Genomic DNA, 18,943 nt, shown 5'->3' with positions numbered 1-18,943 from the left:
TATTCCACCACTATTGACTTTCTACATGACTTGCAGCAGAATAATGTGGGGTCTTCCACATTCTCAGATGTGGGTGTCCGGCTGTGAGTACTACTTGCAGCATCTATGTGGTTTTGGAGGGAGGGTCAGATACTTTGCTACAAATGGAACATCCTTTTAGGGTGTGCCAAAGGTGAAACATGTAAAATCTGGAAAACACTTTAGCACCAACAGTGTGGTATGGTGGCCTAAAAGAATTGCTCCTCATGGCCGGAAAAGTCTCTGCACATTTCAGCTGTTCTTATTTCATTACCAAACGATCTGCCTTTGTCCCTCCTTATCTGTACCAACTTGGTGGTATCTGTGTAATTCTGATGTACAGTAAGTGTCTCTGAAATTCTGGTCTATATAGAAGAGTTACAAGGTGGGACCTGTATCTATTGCAGATTCAGGGCATGTGCTGTGGATATGGCATACATGTGTAAGATATAAGTAACCCTTTAGGAGATTTCTAATCTCTTTGTACTGTAAAGTGCAATATTGTCTAATGAATGAATTAGTGCCGGTACCTCAGACTAATCTCCTTTGTCTGGCTTCCTCTCAGCTCAACAACATTTTGACTTATGTATCACTGACAATAATAAAAGTCACCAGACTGATGAAATCTCTACAAAACGTCTAATAGTCAGGCGTGGCCAAGACTTCAAGATCTTGTTGCAAAAATCGGTCAATGGTGGCTCTGAACTGAAGAGAGAAAATATAATGTTTGTAATAGAAGCAGGTAAGTCATTGACCACCTACCCATTATAAAGAGCTTAATCCTATTGTGTAACTACAAATGCTTGAGATTGACAATACCAGCCGGTGCAAGAAGGCGAAGGGTTTAGTAGCGTCATCATAGAATGATGGATGAACTGAATATGTCCGAGGATGTTCTTTTGTGTTAAAGGGAGTCAGTCACCAGAACAGTCCCTACTAAAATGTTACATAGCCATGGTTTTGTTGATTAAAATACTTCTCTGCCTGTCCTCTCTGCGCCGCAGTTCCATAGGAATCCCGGTACTTGTCGGTATACAAATGAGTTCTCATACAGCACTGGGGGCGGGCCCCAGCGCTCAAACAGCAGTGGGGGCATCCCCAATGCTGCGAGAGAATTCTCTCCAGCGCCGCCTGTATCTCCTTCAGCAACGTACTCTTCATCCTCTTCTTCCTCTGCCCAAGGCCTAGAGGTTACAAGCCACCGCCGGATGAAGAGGACGCTGCTGACGAAGATGGAGGCGGTGCTGGAGAGAGTTCTCTTGCACCATTGGGGATGCCGCCACTGCTGTTTGAGCGCTGATGGACCCCGTTCATTACAATGGGATCTATTGAATCTGTATTGTATTATTATTAGTGTCTATCACCATGCTGGATTAAGTCATGCAGTTTGCTGCTCTGGTACATTCTTCAATGTATTACTTCCATACTAATGGCGTCTAAAGCACCGTCTACATTATATACTAACACAGCCTATACTATATTTTCAGACCAGGCTGCCTCACTATATAAAAAAAAGGTAAAAGTTCATCCATAGACCATAAAGCATGTTATGTGAAAATCATTCATTAACTCCATAGTATAGTACATCATATAACAATATAGAGGAAATTAAATAGGAATTTGGAATATGTGACTAGGTGCGTCCAGACGGGCGATCTGAGCAGGGTGTGTTAAAGAGCCACAGTTTTAAGCTACATTGGCACCAACACTGAGAACAATGACTGACAACTTCCTGTTTTTCTGATTGCCATTTTGCATTCGTGATGCATACATCTTCAAGGATCTCTCATAGTCTCGAGTCTAGACTTGAGGAATATTCTATTTTTTTCATGGTCTGATCATTGTGTTCTAAAAAAAGCTGTACCCTGCTCACTCCTCAGTTATTTGCATCAATTAGTTTACAGCCTTTGTTCAGTTTACAACATACTGTGAGGTCACGTAATACATGCATTTTATACGTAATTTATTTTTCTTATGAAACGTTGATTTTGGTTTTTATTTAAGATGTTGACAGTTTGCGAGAAATTGAAGAAAGCAATTTCCAGTCTAAAAAATTAATTTCCTTCTGTTGGAAAGATTATTTTATTTATCAAAGCAAATACGCCTAATATTCTGACAGCCCTCGCAGTAAAGTTCTCCTACAACTACGCATGAATATTGCTTTCATTTAATGTGGTAATGATCATTTTTTATTGATTTTATTCTCTCTTAGGAAACCCAAACCTTAGACAATCTGGGAAGAAGAAAGTCTTCGGCTTATCAAACAGTAACAATAAGAATGACTGGAATGCATCAGTGATCTCTGAAGACAAAGCCTCTATGGGAATAAAGATCTTTCCTCCAGCGGATGCTATCATTGGACTTCACACCTTAGATTTGCAAATATCTGATGCTCGACAATCCAAAAGCTATGCCCTTGGGGAGTTCATAATACTGTTTAATGCTTGGTGTACAGGTATTATTTATAGGGCTCTTCATGTATTACTGACTGGTTGAGTCTGTCTGTGGCTTATCGCCCAACCGATGAACACATATGCATTATGAAGGAATCTGAAGCTACCAAATTAAGGTTGGACATCTGTATGCAACAATCCTATACAGATATAGCCTTCCTTTACTCTTGGCTCGGCATAACCCAAGATATGGTGCCAGCTTTAGCAAAAAAAAAAATCATACTTTGTCACAAGCAGGAGTCTGGCCGAAACAGTAACTAATGGTCCTTGGACCCAAAGGCCTCTGTAGAGCGTAATAATTACACCTTGTTTGGGTCCTCACTAACCCTGGTCTATAGTAGGGATATCTTCTAGTAATGGTCATATTTGAGGTACTGTATATACTCGAGTATAAGCCGAATATTTCAGTCCAGTTTTTGTGCTGAAAAAGCCCCCCTCGGCTTATACTCAGCACAATTTTTTTTTAGGATGGGAAGGGGGGGGGGGTATATGACCAGCCACTATATCAATGTATAGAATCTCCCATAAAACAGTACAGAGAAAAAAGAGTAGATTTAAAAAAAATAAATAAATAAATACAAGTTCTAAATCACTCTCACTTTCCCTCTTATACATACAAAAGTAGAAAATTACTGCGAAACACATACACATTAGGTATCCTGTGTCTGAAAGTGCCCGGTCTACTGAATATAGGGGATCTGCAGTGCTCCTACATTTCCCCTCCTAGGCTTATACTCGAGTCAATAAGTTTTCCCAGTTTTTTGTGGTAAAATTAGGGGCCTTGGCTTATATTCGGGTCGGCTTATACTCGAGTATATACGGTATTTGTTTTGTCCACCAATGATGTAGACAGGGAAAATGTCAGTCTGCAAATAATAATACGTTTGAGGCAATCACTATACACTTTACGTTCCAGATTTATGGGTGTGTTATTATTGTAGTACTTTAGAATGTTAGTATGTAGAGATGAGCGAACAGTGTTCTATCGAACACATGTTCGATCGGATATCAGGGTGTTCGCCATGTTCGAATTGAATCGAACACCGCGTGTTTGATTCCCCTCCCACCTTCCCTGGCGCCTTTTTTGCACCAATAACAGCGCAGGGGAGGTGGGACAGGAACTACGACACCGGGGGCATTGAAAAAAATTGGAAAAAGTCATTGGCTGCCGAAATCAGGTGACCTCCATTTTAGACGAATAGTGGATTTCAAATCCGGGTCATATGAGAATGTGAACTTTGTGACTATGAGACAGGGATAGCTGTACAGGCAGGGATAGCTAGGGATAACCTTTATTTAGGGGGGAATGTTATTAAAAATAACTTTTTGGGGCTCTATCGGGTGTGTAATTGTGATTTTTGTGAGATAAACTTTTTCCCATAGGGATGCATTGGCCAGCGCTGATTGGCCGAATTCCGTACTCTGGTCAATCAGTGCTGGCCAATGCATTCTATTGGCGTGATGAAGCAGTGCTGAATGTGTGTGTTTAGCTCAACTACACCGGTGGAGTAGTTGGCTAAGCACACAGATTCAGCTCTGCTTCAATCAGCGCTGGCCAATGCATTCTATTAGCTTGATGAAGCAGAGTGTGCACAAGAGTTCAAGCGCACCCTCGGCTCTGATGTAGCAGAGCCGAGGCTGCACAAGGGTTCAAGCGCACCCTCGGCTCTGATGTAGCAGAGCCGAGGGTGCACAAGGGTTCAAGCGCACCCTCGGCTCTGCTACATCAGAGCCGAGGGTGCGCTTGAACCCTTGTGCACACTCTGCTTCATCACGCCAATACAATGCATTAGCCAGTGCTGATTGGCCAGAGTACGGAATTCGGCCAATCAGCGCTGGCTCTGCTGGAGGAGGCGGAGTCTAAGGTCGGACCTGAATGGAGACTGGTGTGGAGCGATCTTAGACTCCGCCTCCTCCAGCAGAGCCAGCGCTGATTGGTCGAGTTCCGTACTCTGGCCAATCAGCGCTGGCCAATGCATTCTATTAGCCCGATGAAGTAGAGCTGAATGTGTGTGCTTAGCACACACATTCAGCTCTACTTCATTGGGCTAATAGAATGCATTGGCCAATCAGCGCTGGCCAATGCATTCTATTAGCGTGAACTGAGTTTGCACAGGGGTTGTAGTGCACCCTCGGCTCTGCTACATCAGATTGCTACATCTGATGTAGCAGTGCCAAGTGTGCATCAGATGTGTAGTTGAGCAAAACTGACTCAGCACTGCTAAGTCTCTGCATTCGCATAGGAATGCATTGGCCAGCCTTCGGCCAATCAGCGCTGGCTCTGCCGGAGGAGGCTGGTGTGGAGCGATCTTAGACTCCGCCTCCTCCAGCAGAGCCAGCGCTGATTGGTCGAGTTCCGTACTCTGGCCAATCAGCACTGGCCAATGCATTTCTATGGGGAAAAGTTAGCTTGCGAAAATCGCAAACTGACAGGGATTTCCATGAAATAAAGTGACTTTTATGCCCCCAGACATGCTTCCCCTGCTGTCCCAGTGTCATTCCAGGGTGTTGGTATCATTTCCTGGGGTGTCATAGTGGACTTGGTGACCCTCCAGACACGAATTTGGGTTTCCCACTTAACGAGTTTATGTTCCCCATAGACTATAATGGGGTTCGAAACCCATTCGAACACGCGAACAGTGAGCGGCTGTTCGAATCGAATTTCGAACCTCGAACATTTTAGTGTTCGCTCATCTCTATTAGTATGCATTATTTTGATGTAATTATTTATTTCATTGTAGATGATGCAGTGTTTATGCAGAATCAAGAAGAGAGGAAAGAGTATGTAATGAATGAGAATGGTTTTGTCTTTGTTGGCAATGCAGACTATATTTCAAAAGTTTCCTGGAACTTTGGCCAGGTAAATATAACTATTATACAGAGACACAAACTAGTGCATTCTTTCACAATACATCATAGATAAGAGGAGGAGACATGTATGAAGATATTGGTGAATCGGAAAATGTGGTCAGTATCTATGAAATGATATCTCTTAGGTCTATTTCAAATGGAAATGTTCTACATCAGTATTTGTAAGGCACAGGAATAGAACCTGCACATATAAAAAGTTTCATAGAATAATTAAGGGCTCATTCACACAACAGTTTCAGCTGTGAAACTCGTTCAAGTATTAGGTTGATTTACCAGCCTGCATCTTATGGCAGAAGAGCGACTACTTCCAGTATAGTTATCTATGGTGCAAGAAGTTCCTGCCTGTCAGTGACATACTGTCCCGTACCGATTAATGTTGCCATAGCACCATAGATAACTGTACTGCTAGGAGTCCCTCTCCCGGAATAAGGTTGCTGTTGTTGATGGCTGGGTATCATCCATTTTTCATCAATTTTTAACTAATTGGTCTTTCTTTTTGATCCAACCCACTGATCTGGTATTTATTGGACATAAAACAAAAATCAATTAGTTTTCTCTCCACTTGGTATAAGGAAAATGTTTGTTTTTGTACCGTGTTAGCCAGTGGTTATGAAATATAAAAAGTTTATTTCAGAGAAGGAGTGATTGAGCATCACCTGTACGTTCACCTGTAACACACCTAATGTAGTAAATTTGATCATGCGCACCAAATGTTCCACTGAAAATCTGTATGTTGGAGAGACCAGCCAGAAACTCTGAATGATTTCTATTTCTATGCGTCCATGTCAAGGACAAAGAGCATGTCATTTTTTTTTGATGGCTATTAAAAATGGACAGTAAAAAAATGGACACATGAATAGACACAATGAAATCAATGTTCTCTCAAAACGCCCTTGTGATGGAAGTTTCAAAAATGACCATTGGATAGCCATTATTCACAGCCTTACACCTCTTCTGTGTATTGAACACACTCCTAGTTTTGGCTTAGGGTCCATTCACACGGAGTAACGCGAGGCGTTTTTTGTGCTTATTTTGTGCTTATTTTTACGGCTGTAAAAAGACGTTTCCATTGAGTTCTATAGTAAAATACGCCTGTATTTTTACGTCCGTAATTTTACATCCGTTATTTTACGGACGTAAAAATACAGGTGTATTTTACTATAGAACAAAAAACGTCTCGCGTTACTCCGTGTGCATGGACCCTTACAGTGCAAACATTGACTAAAATACTAATGTGCAAAAGTGGCCACAAAGAAAATGTCCACTGTTAAAACTCATTATAGTTCAACAATATAATATATTTACTTCCACTATCAGTTTCTTCTATGAACAGTATAGTGGAAGAGGGACTCCTACCATTCTAGCCTCATAACTAAGAGCCTGTAACATCTTTGCCCATCCGGGCTTTGGCGTCATCATCCGGCGGTTGTGATTTATTCCTTTGGGTTCTTCTTGCACTGTCTGAACACTGCCCTATTCTTTCACCTTGGTAATTGATTTTACACCACACCCATCTCCTTCACCATCAGTTTTCTCAGCTCCTCTAATGGTTAATCTGGCCTTACCCTGTGATTGACAGCCTGCCTTCCTGTCAACTCCTTGGGTTCTTCCTCCCTATTTAGGCTTGGCTCTCATTCACACCAGTGCTTGCTATTGCCTTGTGCGTACTTGCTCCTTACTGTCACTATTTTTGCTTGCATTCTTATCCTTGACCTTTGGCTTTCCCTACTGACTATTCTTTGGACTCCGATTTGCCACTGCTTCGCTCGACTGTAACTGACCTCTGGCTAGTTGACCTCCCTTTGTTGTTGTCTGTCTTGTCTGCGTTTTGTGTCTCACCTATACAGGAAGGGACCGTCTTCGTGGTTGCCACCTATTATGTAGGATAGGGCCTGGCAATAGGAAGGGACAGTTGGGGGCTTCAGCTTAGGGCTCACTGTCTCTTGTGTCCTGTCCCAGGGTTCAACAGCTACTGGGGAATTGCTGTCCTAGCAATTCCCTAACAGAGCCCCTGTCCCCAGGCATATACTGTCTGCCACTGACTATAGTAGGAGACAGTATGTCACTGGGAGGCAGGGACTCATAGTTCAGTGTATTCATACAGCCATATTTTTTTCCACAAAACATGGGTCCATAAAAGAAAAATGTGTGCCTGTCCGTTTTTTTTTTGGTCTACGATATGGATGCATCACAGATGAATCAAGTCAATGTAAGTCTATGGGTCTGTATAACAAAATTGGATGGTATACTGTATGTGTGCTATCCATCTTTAACAGACCCAAAGACAATGACAGATATAGAAAAACTTTGAAAAAATCAAGATGCGTTTTCACCAATGTAAAAAAACAGATTAACCACAGACAGCTTATGACTAAAATCAACATGGTTGTGTAATGTCCGTGGTCATCACCGATATAACATGAGATTAAGCCCTAACTATATAACACTTTAAAAAAGAAAACTTGTTACATAGAAATAATTTCTTGTTATTTTTTGGATGTTATTCCAGTGCTTGGTCAGAACTGTAACATATGTTGTGTGTTTTTTAGCGATTACTATGTGCTATGAGGTACAGACCTGTGATAACTAATAATATCTACTTTCTCCCACAAACCATGTACAGTTTGATGAAGACATAGTAGACATCTGCTTGAAGCTACTGGATGAAAGTCTAGAATGCCATAAAAATGTATTAAAGGACTACACAATGAGAAATGATCCAGTATATGTTAGCAGAGTGCTCAGTGCAATGGTAAGCTATAGCCACTGCGACAACTAACATTTGTATATAAAGAGTTTATAGATTTCTATGCACCGCTGATGTTGTCATGATCATACCCAAACCTATGACTAAGCCTATGACTAGGCATTGTTGGATTTGTCTTCATGCCTACATATCCCAAAAATCAGTAGATTTTGGATAAGAACCATAACTAAAGATCATGGAAAGTTCAGCAGTTTCCTATAGACATTACAGTACTTAGTAAAATCATTTAGGCTAGGGATAAACCGTGATTTTTGCAACAAGACCAAAGTTCAAAGTTCACGAACTCAGGTTGCAAAAAGTTGAGCAATGCTCAACTTACATTCTCCGTTGTAACACTCTCATATGCATTGAAAAGAGTGAAGTTGTTGAAGGATGATCTGGTTATCTTTGGTCGCATGACCGGACTTGCGGCCAAAATCACCATCAAGCCCTAGCCATAATAAAACTGAAGACCCCTTAGTACTCTTTATTGTTCTTTTTGTATGTTCATAAAGCAAACATCTGGTCAGTTTAGTAAAAATGGTGACATACATACACTTACAAATTTTGTGAAGTTTAACATTACAAATAATGTGTTATCTACACTGTGACATTTGTCATCTTCGACAAGATAATACAGTTCAGCATCCCATCAATGTAATATTAAACTTTGCTACCGATATTTTAGCATTCATGTGATACTAAGCGGATTGTCGAGGATATACAGTTTTGTGCAAGGAGGCTTGGGAAAGTGTAAAAAAGAAAAATCCAGCATACTCGCCTGTCGCTAGTGCTCCGATGTCCATTGCCACTGTCCAGTCTAGTGGTGCCCCAGTAACAGAAGACGTCTTCCAGCTCCTTTCTTCTTTTCACCCTACAAGCAATCTTATCCCTCCTCCAGTCTTTCCAGTCACCTCTCTCTCTTCTGAAATTTTTCCCTCCTTCATGCTATCATAACCTCACTACTGAAATACTGAAAAAACCCTTCCTTGACCCATCCTGTGCTTCTAGCTATTGACCAGTCTCTAATATCCCCTTCATCTCTAAACTCCTGGAACTCCTGGTCTATTCGCTCCTAATCCACTATCTCTCCGCTAACCCTCTTCTGGACCCCTTACAATTAGGTTTTCCCTTATATATGTAAGACTGTATTCAATATTCAATCTAATATCTAACATTATATTACCCTATAGATCAACTGTAATGATGACAAAGGTGTAATGTTAGGCAGATGGGATGGAAAATATGATGACGGGACAAGTCCAACAAAGTGGAATGGGAGCTGCGCCATCTTACGTCGGTGGTATTTATCTGGATGCCAGCCAGTGAAATATGGACAGTGCTGGGTTTTTGCAGCAGTCTTATGTACAGGTAATACATATTATAAATGAACTTTGGAATGTATGAATAAGAGCTGCACTCTTGTCTATGGGCCAGGTCTAATATTGTAGCTTAGCTTCATTTAAGAAAAAAACGGCAGGGCTGCAGACCTATACGGAGCCCATAGACAAAGCTGGCACTATTTTTTTGGGAAAAAAACAGACATTATTGTAAGATGTGCAGACTTTTCTATGACTGGCTCATTTATTTAGTAGCAAAAAAGTCAATGGTACCGCACACTCTAAAATTATATGTGGTGCTAGCGAAAAAAGGTCCTTCGACCCAAATATACTAGTGAAAATAGATTTTGCTGCACACACTGTTTTGTGATCAAAGGAATATAGAGATTTATTTTACAATATAGTTAACGCCTTTTGACACAATGCAAAATATTGGCATAGAAAGACAGGCTAGATCAATTGGATATGACGTTTCGGTCCTTAGACCTTCATCAGACGCGATCTAGTGTGGTAGCAGGATCAGTATAAGTGTCAAGGCATGATACTTATACTCATCCTGCTACCACACTAGATCGCGTCTGATGAAGGTCTAAGGACCGAAACGTCATATCCAATTGATCTAGCCTGTCTTTCTATGCCAATATTTTGCATTGTGTCAAAAGGCGTTAACTATATTGTAAAATAAATCTCTATATTCCTTTGATCACAAAACAGTGTGTGCAGCAAAATCTATTTTCACTGGCTCATTTATTTAGACGTGCATAAATCCATGTGTTTGCCCTATTCGAACAAATGCAGACATTTTTGAAACAGATGTGCCAATACTAATGTCTGTAGATCTGGATATGGATGGCTTCGTGAAACTACTACATAACTAGCAAAGAGGTCAATCCTTACACATAAGCACTAGGGATAGAAGTAGGATGAATCAGATCCAAAAACAATTGTGGTGAAAGAAACGGAAACAAAAAGGGGAAACAAGGTTTTAGAAACAGAAACAAACTGTAAATGTCAGTGAAAGTTCATAGGGCATCTCATATGACACAACACAATCCATATACTAAGAAATAATTATTCTGTGAACAATTCTCTGAGATAATCCATTGAGGCCAAAGGTGGTCTTTCCCCATCAGCAGTGTCAGTGGAGTATCAAAAAAGAAAAAGACATGGCGTGGCCCAGAGCCTGGGGGCTTGGTCTGGTGGCAGGGGTGTTGCTGGACCACTGGGTCGCTCGCCCTGCGGGCGCTGTGTTGTTGTTGTGGCGGGCGCTGTGCAGCGTCACCCCCAGTAGAGTAGAGACCCACTATAAAGAGGTCGCCATGAAGTGGCTAGTGGGCTTATGCACATAGATCAATATGTATACTAAGAACCTCATGTTCGGTATTTTAAAATTTGCTGAGAAGCACCAGATCAATGTATAAGGTTGGGATGTGTGGGCCATGTTTTTCTCTTTTTGTACATGTAAAGTGTCAGTGAAGTGTCTTGCGCTAATTGGCTTCAAATTTAAAAGGCATTATTTGTACATCCATTTTAAATTTTTTTTTTCTGTGGACCATACTTCATGAATTTTCTGTCCATGTGCACAGCCTATTCCATCCGTTATGTCAGGATCACTTAGAGATTCTTTGGTTGCACAATGGGAGTCACAGCCAGACTCAGTGTGTGGCCCTGGCCTAAAACACACCTCAATTATGGTGTAAAAGCAATTTGGCTGCTATAAGGTAAAAAGTCGGGAAGTGTTAGTTTAAAGCAAATTATTTAAAAAATAGGTTTAACACTAAAAAATTGATTTTAAAGAATAACTAAATATTTGTACAACTTTAGATTTTAGGGCCAATCCCAAACTGCAAACTCAGTGTGATAAGAGAGAAATGACTGTAGGCTGTAGCAATGACTGCTAGATCACTAGGTCTTATTTTCAGGGGAGGCCTTATAATTGTATTTCTTAGCTTGTAAGAAATTGCTATAGGTCTTATATTTGAGGACTGTCTTAATTTTGGGGAAACGTGGTACTTGGGGGCATGTACAAAAATAAATATTAAATTTTGTAATCTATGACAGTATTGGACTGAACTAACGTGTTATGTAAGGAGTCATAATGTTGTTAATATATTAAGTAATAAAACAGAGAGACAGAGTTGAATGTCGTTTTTGTTCCTATTTACTAGGTTACAAATAATACATTTTTATATCTTTTAGCACTAAGATGCTTGGGAATCCCAACAAGAGTAGTAACCAACTTTGACTCTGCCCATGACGCTGATGGAAATCTTTCTATTGATGAATATTATGACATCAAAGGAAAAATTATTTCAAAAAACAATTGTGATAGTGTTTGGTGAGTTGCTCCTTTTACTAAATACATTACTTTTGTGGGTGATATTTAATAGTTGCATATTTTTATAATGATAATATCTCTGCCATTCTGTTATATACAGTAGATATGAATACAACGACAGGACATTCCCAAACATTGCCATATCTCATATTCCTTGTAGTGACTTGGTATTGTTAGAGAGGGCATATTCGTCCCTATGCGGACTCCCCCGAATGGATTACTGACGCAGATGTGAACGAGGCCTTAGCCACCTTGAGCCCCAACAAAAACAAAAGAAAACAATACAAAAATAAATACCTGCCTGGCTAGGCTCTAACTAAGCATAGAATAGGTTATCTCACCTAGAATAACATAAATCAAAAGCCACTTGAATAACTTAGGACACAGCTCCAAAAATATGACCTTTCTGTTAGCTCTCCAGCCAAACTCTGCCACAGTCTGCTGCTGGAGCTGGCTTCTTAAGCCTCCTTGATGAGCAGACTCTCAACAGCTGAGTCGCTGCCGGAACATCCCCAAAGTGTGGACTGGAGGGGGTGGAATGACAGGTCCCACTACCAATCCTACCTGGCATTCCTAAAAATCCAGCCCAGACGAAAGTTGTCTGCTGAGAACAAACATTCCTTCTGGAGCTTTCTCATCTCACCAACCTGAGTAGTCTGGGCGAGATTACCAGACCACCAACCAGACCAGCCATCAGCTTACTATATATATATATTGTATATGTGCTAGCTGAACAAATAAGTAATCATATTATATAAAAATATGCATGTATGTAATGTAAGGTGTGTGAAGTGAAAATATTGATGTGTGAATTGATGCCAATTAGCAATCAAACCTGTTTTCCTTGTAATTTACAAGCCCACATCAGTGATGGGTGATTTAATCTGAACAAATACCCTTACCTGGGAAAGCAGACGTGTTAAACATGTGATAGTTTAGTACTACACCCTGATATCTGCACCGCTATTGTTACACTGCCCCAGGGCTATACATTGGGTGTGTGATATATGGTTTTATTATACATTGTCACACCATTTTTATTTCTAATGTTCATATTAAGTTACGTTTTAGCTGCTCCTTTCAGTGAAACCTGGAAACCCCATTTAGCATTGTTTTTACTGCAGCATATCAAAGGAGACTACTAGGAAAAGGAGGAAAAATAGGACAATAATAACATTTAGGTTATGGTAAATGGAAGCCAACATATTGATAAAAAGATTGGGATTTATTAGACTAATACAGGTGATACACCTAATAACTGTCATATAATAATAGTCTCTATAATTCAGCCCTGTTTGTGAAGCCCTGCCACTGTTCATTTAATAACTGAATTAAAATTTAGTTTTTAGAAATCAATAATTCATTGCCAGTGCATGTGTCACTCCAATTCTACCTAAAAGATCATGTTTAGGCGTCTATGTAATACCCACTAACTATATATTTTGGGAACACATTCAATCTATGGTTCTCTCTTTGCACAGGAATTTTCATGTCTGGAATGAAGGCTGGATGGAACGCAAAGACTTACCTCCAGGATATAATGGCTGGCAAGCACTGGATGCAACACCACAAGAGACAAGTGATGGTAAAGATTAGAGATGAGCGAACAGTGTTCTATCGAACTCATGTTCGATCGGATATTAGGCTGTTCGGCATGTTCGAATCGAATCGAACACCGCGTGGTAAAGTGCGCCATTACTCGATTCCCCTCCCACCTTCCCTGGCGCCTTTTTTGCTCCAATAACAGCGCAGGGTAGGTGGGACAGGAACTACGACACCGGTGACGTTGAAAAAAGTAGGCAAAACCCATTGGCTGCCGAAAACATGTGACCTCTAATTTAAAAGAACAGCGCCGCCCAGCTTCGCGTCATTCTGAGCTTGCAATTCACCGAGGACGGAGGTTTCCGTCCAGTTAGCTAGGGCTTAGATTCTGGGTAGGCAGGGACAGGCTAGGATAGGAAGGAGAAGACAACCAACAGCTCTTATAAGAGCTAAATTCCAGGGAGAAGCTTGTCAGTGTAACGTGGCACTGACGGGCTCAATCGCCGCAACCCAGCTTTCCCAGGATCCTGAATGGAATACACTGTCAGTGTATTCCCGTATACCCGATATATACCCCCGATACCCGTTCCAACGGTGTGCCCCCCCACCTTCACCCCAGAAATACCCTGCAAGTCCCCTAGCAATAGAATTGGGGCTATATACACCCACTATTTTTGCTACTGCCATATAGTGCCATTGTCTCACTGGGAATTCAAAGAATATATTGGGCTTACATATAACTTCAATTCCAGGGAGAAGCTTGTCAGTGTAACGTGGCACTGACGGGCTCAATCGCCGCAACCCAGCTTTCCCAGGATCCTGAATGGAACACACTGACAGTGTATTCCCGTATACCCCATATATACACCCCAAATCCCCGTTCCAACGGTGTGCCCCCCCACCTTCACCTCAGAAATACCCTGCAAGTCCCCTAGCAATAGAATTGGGGCTATATACACCCACAATTTTTGCTACTGGTATACAGTGCCATTGTCTCACTGGGAATTCAAAGAATATATGGGGGTTATGTGCACCCACAATTTTTAATACTGCTATACAGTGCCATTGTCTGACTGGGAATTCAAAGAATATATGGGGGTTATGTGCACCCACAATTTTTAATACTGGTATATAGTGCCATTGTCTGACTGGGAATTCAAAGAATATATGGGGGTTACGTGCACCCACAATTTTTAATACTGCTATACAGTGCCATTGTCTGACTGGGAATTCAAAGAATATATGGGGGTTATGTGCACCCACAATTTTTACTACTGGTATACAGTGCCATTGTCTGACTGGGAATTCAAAGAATATATTGGGGTGACGTGCACCCACAATTTTTGCTACTGCTATACAGTTCCATTGTCTCACTGGGAATTCAAAGAATATATGGGGGTTATGTGCACCCACAATTTTTAATACTGGTATACAGTGCCATTGTCTGACTGGGAATTCAAAGAATATATGGGGGTTATGTGCACCCACAATTTTTAATACTGGTATACAGTGCCATTGTCTGACTGGGAATTCAAAGAATATATGGGGGTTATGTGCACCCACAATTTTTAATACTGGTATACAGTGCCATTGTCTGACTGGGAATTCAAAGAATATATGGGGGTTATGTGCACCCACAATTTTTACTACTGGTATACAGTGCCATTGTCTAACTGGGAATTCAAAGAATATATTGGGGTGACGTGCACCCACAATTTTTGCTACTGCTATACAGTTCCATTGTCTCACTGGGAATTCAAAGAATATATGGGGGTTATGTGCACCCACAATTTTTAATACTGGTATACAGTGCCATTGTCTGACTGGGAATTCAAAGAATATATGGGGGTTATGTGCACCCACAATTTTTAATACTGGTATACAGTGCCATTGTCTGACTGGGAATTCAAAGAATATATGGGGGTTATGTGCACCCACAATTTTTACTACTGGTATACAGTGCCATTGTCTAACTGGGAATTCAAAGAATATATTGGGGTGACGTGCACCCACAATTTTTGCTACTGCTATACAGTTCCATTGTCTCACTGGGAATTCAAAGAATATATGGGGGTTATGTGCACCCACAATTTTTAATACTGGTATACAGTGCCATTGTCTGACTGGGAATTCAAAGAATATATGGGGGTTATGTGCACCCACAATTTTTACTACTGGTATACAGTGCCATTGTCTGACTGGGAATTCAAAGAATATATGGGGGTTATGTGCACCCACAATTTTTAATACTGGTATACAGTGCCATTGTCTGACTGGGAATTCAAAGAATATATGGGGGTTACGTGCACCCACAATTTTTAATACTGCTATACAGTGCCATTGTCTGACTGGGAATTCAAAGAATATATGGGGGTTACGTGCACCCACAATTTTTAATACTGGTATACAGTGCCATTGTCTGACTGGGAATTCAAAGAATATATGGGGGTTATGTGCACCCACAATTTTTACTACTGGTATACAGTGCCATTGTCTAACTGGGAATTCAAAGAATATATTGGGGTGACGTGCACCCACAATTTTTGCTACTGCTATACAGTTCCATTGTCTGACTGGGAATTCAAAGAATATATGGGGGTTATGTGCACCCACAATTTTTACTACTGGTATACAGTGCCATTGTCTGACTGGGAATTCAAAGAATATATGGGGGTTATGTGCACCCACAATTTTTACTACTGGTATACAGTGCCATTGTCTAACTGGGAATTCAAAGAATATATTGGGGTGACGTGCACCCACAATTTTTGCTACTGCTATACAGTTCCATTGTCTGACTGGGAATTCAAAGAATATATGGGGGTTATGTGCACCCACAATTTTTACTACTGGTATACAGTGCCATTGTCTGACTGGGAATTCAAAGAATATATGGGGGTTACGTGCACCCACAATTTTTAATACTGGTATACAGTGCCATTGTCTGACTGGGAATTCAAAGAATATATGGGGGTTATGTGCACCCACAATTTTTAATACTGGTATACAGTGCCATTGTCTGACTGGGAATTCAAAGAATATATGGGGGTTATGTGCACCCACAATTTTTACTACTGGTATACAGTGCCATTGTCTAACTGGGAATTCAAAGAATATATTGGGGTGACGTGCACCCACAATTTTTGCTACTGCTATACAGTTCCATTGTCTGACTGGGAATTCAAAGAATATATGGGGGTTATGTGCACCCACAATTTTTACTACTGGTATACAGTGCCATTGTCTGACTGGGAATTCAAAGAATATATGGGGGTTATGTGCACCCACAATTTTTAATACTGGTATACAGTGCCATTGTCTGACTGGGAATTCAAAGAATATATGGGGGTTACGTGCACCCACAATTTTTAATACTGCTATACAGTGCCATTGTCTGACTGGGAATTCAAAGAATATATGGGGGTTACGTGCACCCACAATTTTTAATACTGGTATACAGTGCCATTGTCTGACTGGGAATTCAAAGAATATATGGGGGTTATGTGCACCCACAATTTTTAATACTGGTATACAGTGCCATTGTCTGACTGGGAATTCAAAGAATATATGGGGGTTATGTGCACCCACAATTTTTACTACTGGTATACAGTGCCATTGTCTAACTGGGAATTCAAAGAATATATTGGGGTGACGTGCACCCACAATTTTTGCTACTGCTATACAGTTCCATTGTCTGACTGGGAATTCAAAGAATATATGGGGGTTATGTGCACCCACAATTTTTACTACTGGTATACAGTGCCATTGTCTGACTGGGAATTCAAAGAATATATGGGGGTTATGTGCACCCACAATTTTTAATACTGGTATACAGTGCCATTGTCTGACTGGGAATTCAAAGAATATATGGGGGTTACGTGCACCCACAATTTTTAATACTGCTATACAGTGCCATTGTCTGACTGGGAATTCAAAGAATATATGGGGGTTACGTGCACCCACAATTTTTAATACTGGTATACAGTGCCATTGTCTGACTGGGAATTCAAAGAATATATGGGGGTTATGTGCACCCACAATTTTTAATACTGGTATACAGTGCCATTGTCTGACTGGGAATTCAAAGAATATATGGGGGTTATGTGCACCCACAATTTTTAATACTGGTATACAGTGCCATTGTCTGACTGGGAATTCAAAGAATATATGGGGGTTATGTGCACCCACAATTTTTACTACTGGTATACAGTGCCATTGTCTAACTGGGAATTCAAAGAATATATTGGGGTGACGTGCACCCACAATTTTTGCTACTGCTATACAGTTCCATTGTCTGACTGGGAATTCAAAGAATATATGGGGGTTATGTGCACCCACAATTTTTACTACTGGTATACAGTGCCATTGTCTGACTGGGAATTCAAAGAATATATGGGGGTTATGTGCACCCACAATTTTTAATACTGGTATACAGTGCCATTGTCTGACTGGGAATTCAAAGAATATATGGGGGTTACGTGCACCCACAATTTTTAATACTGCTATACAGTGCCATTGTCTGACTGGGAATTCAAAGAATATATGGGGGTTACGTGCACCCACAATTTTTAATACTGGTATACAGTGCCATTGTCTGACTGGGAATTCAAAGAATATATGGGGGTTATGTGCACCCACAATTTTTAATACTGGTATACAGTGCCATTGTCTGACTGGGAATTCAAAGAATATATGGGGGTTATGTGCACCCACAATTTTTAATACTGGTATACAGTGCCATTGTCTGACTGGGAATTCAAAGAATATATGGGGGTTATGTGCACCCACAATTTTTACTACTGGTATACAGTGCCATTGTCTAACTGGGAATTCAAAGAATATATTGGGGTGACGTGCACCCACAATTTTTGCTACTGCTATACAGTTCCATTGTCTCACTGGGAATTCAAAGAATATATGGGGGTTATGTGCACTCACAATTTTTAATACTGGTATACAGTGCCATTGTCTGACTGGGAATTCAAAGAATATATGGGGGTTATGTGCACCCACAATTTTTAATACTGGTATACAGTGCCATTGTCTGACTGGGAATTCAAAGAATATATGGGGGTTATGTGCACCCACAATTTTTACTACTGGTATACAGTGCCATTGTCTAACTGGGAATTCAAAGAATATATTGGGGTGACGTGCACCCACAATTTTTGCTACTGCTATACAGTTCCATTGTCTGACTGGGAATTCAAAGAATATATGGGGGTTATGTGCACCCACAATTTTTACTACTGGTATACAGTGCCATTGTCTGACTGGGAATTCAAAGAATATATGGGGGTTATGTGCACCCACAATTTTTAATACTGGTATACAGTGCCATTGTCTGACTGGGAATTCAAAGAATATATGGGGGTTACGTGCACCCACAATTTTTAATACTGCTATACAGTGCCATTGTCTGACTGGGAATTCAAAGAATATATGGGGGTTACGTGCACCCACAATTTTTAATACTGGTATACAGTGCCATTGTCTGACTGGGAATTCAAAGAATATATGGGGGTTATGTGCACCCACAATTTTTAATACTGGTATACAGTGCCATTGTCTGACTGGGAATTCAAAGAATATATGGGGGTTATGTGCACCCACAATTTTTAATACTGGTATATAG

The 18,943-nt window shown here is 40.7% G+C and overlaps 1 protein-coding gene across 1 annotated transcript in view; it reads left to right on the top strand.

The window, feature by feature from the left end:
- Window positions 1-614: 614 nt before the first annotated feature.
- LOC142212592 (protein-glutamine gamma-glutamyltransferase 5-like) overlaps window positions 615-18,943 on the top strand; it is a 37,464-nt gene continuing 19,135 nt past the window's right edge. Inside the window, exons 1-7 of the mRNA XM_075280556.1 lie at window positions 615-760; window positions 2,231-2,473; window positions 5,213-5,331; window positions 7,966-8,094; window positions 9,282-9,459; window positions 11,628-11,766; window positions 13,248-13,351. Coding sequence (XP_075136657.1) covers window positions 742-760; window positions 2,231-2,473; window positions 5,213-5,331; window positions 7,966-8,094; window positions 9,282-9,459; window positions 11,628-11,766; window positions 13,248-13,351 — 931 coding nt within the window. The 5' untranslated portion in view covers window positions 615-741. The remainder of the gene's footprint in view (window positions 761-2,230; window positions 2,474-5,212; window positions 5,332-7,965; window positions 8,095-9,281; window positions 9,460-11,627; window positions 11,767-13,247; window positions 13,352-18,943) is intronic.

This window comes from Leptodactylus fuscus, chromosome 7 (genome assembly GCF_031893055.1).
Source record: "Leptodactylus fuscus isolate aLepFus1 chromosome 7, aLepFus1.hap2, whole genome shotgun sequence".
Taxonomy (NCBI): domain Eukaryota; kingdom Metazoa; phylum Chordata; class Amphibia; order Anura; family Leptodactylidae; genus Leptodactylus; species Leptodactylus fuscus.
This window is presented reverse-complemented; position numbering and strand designations above follow the sequence as displayed.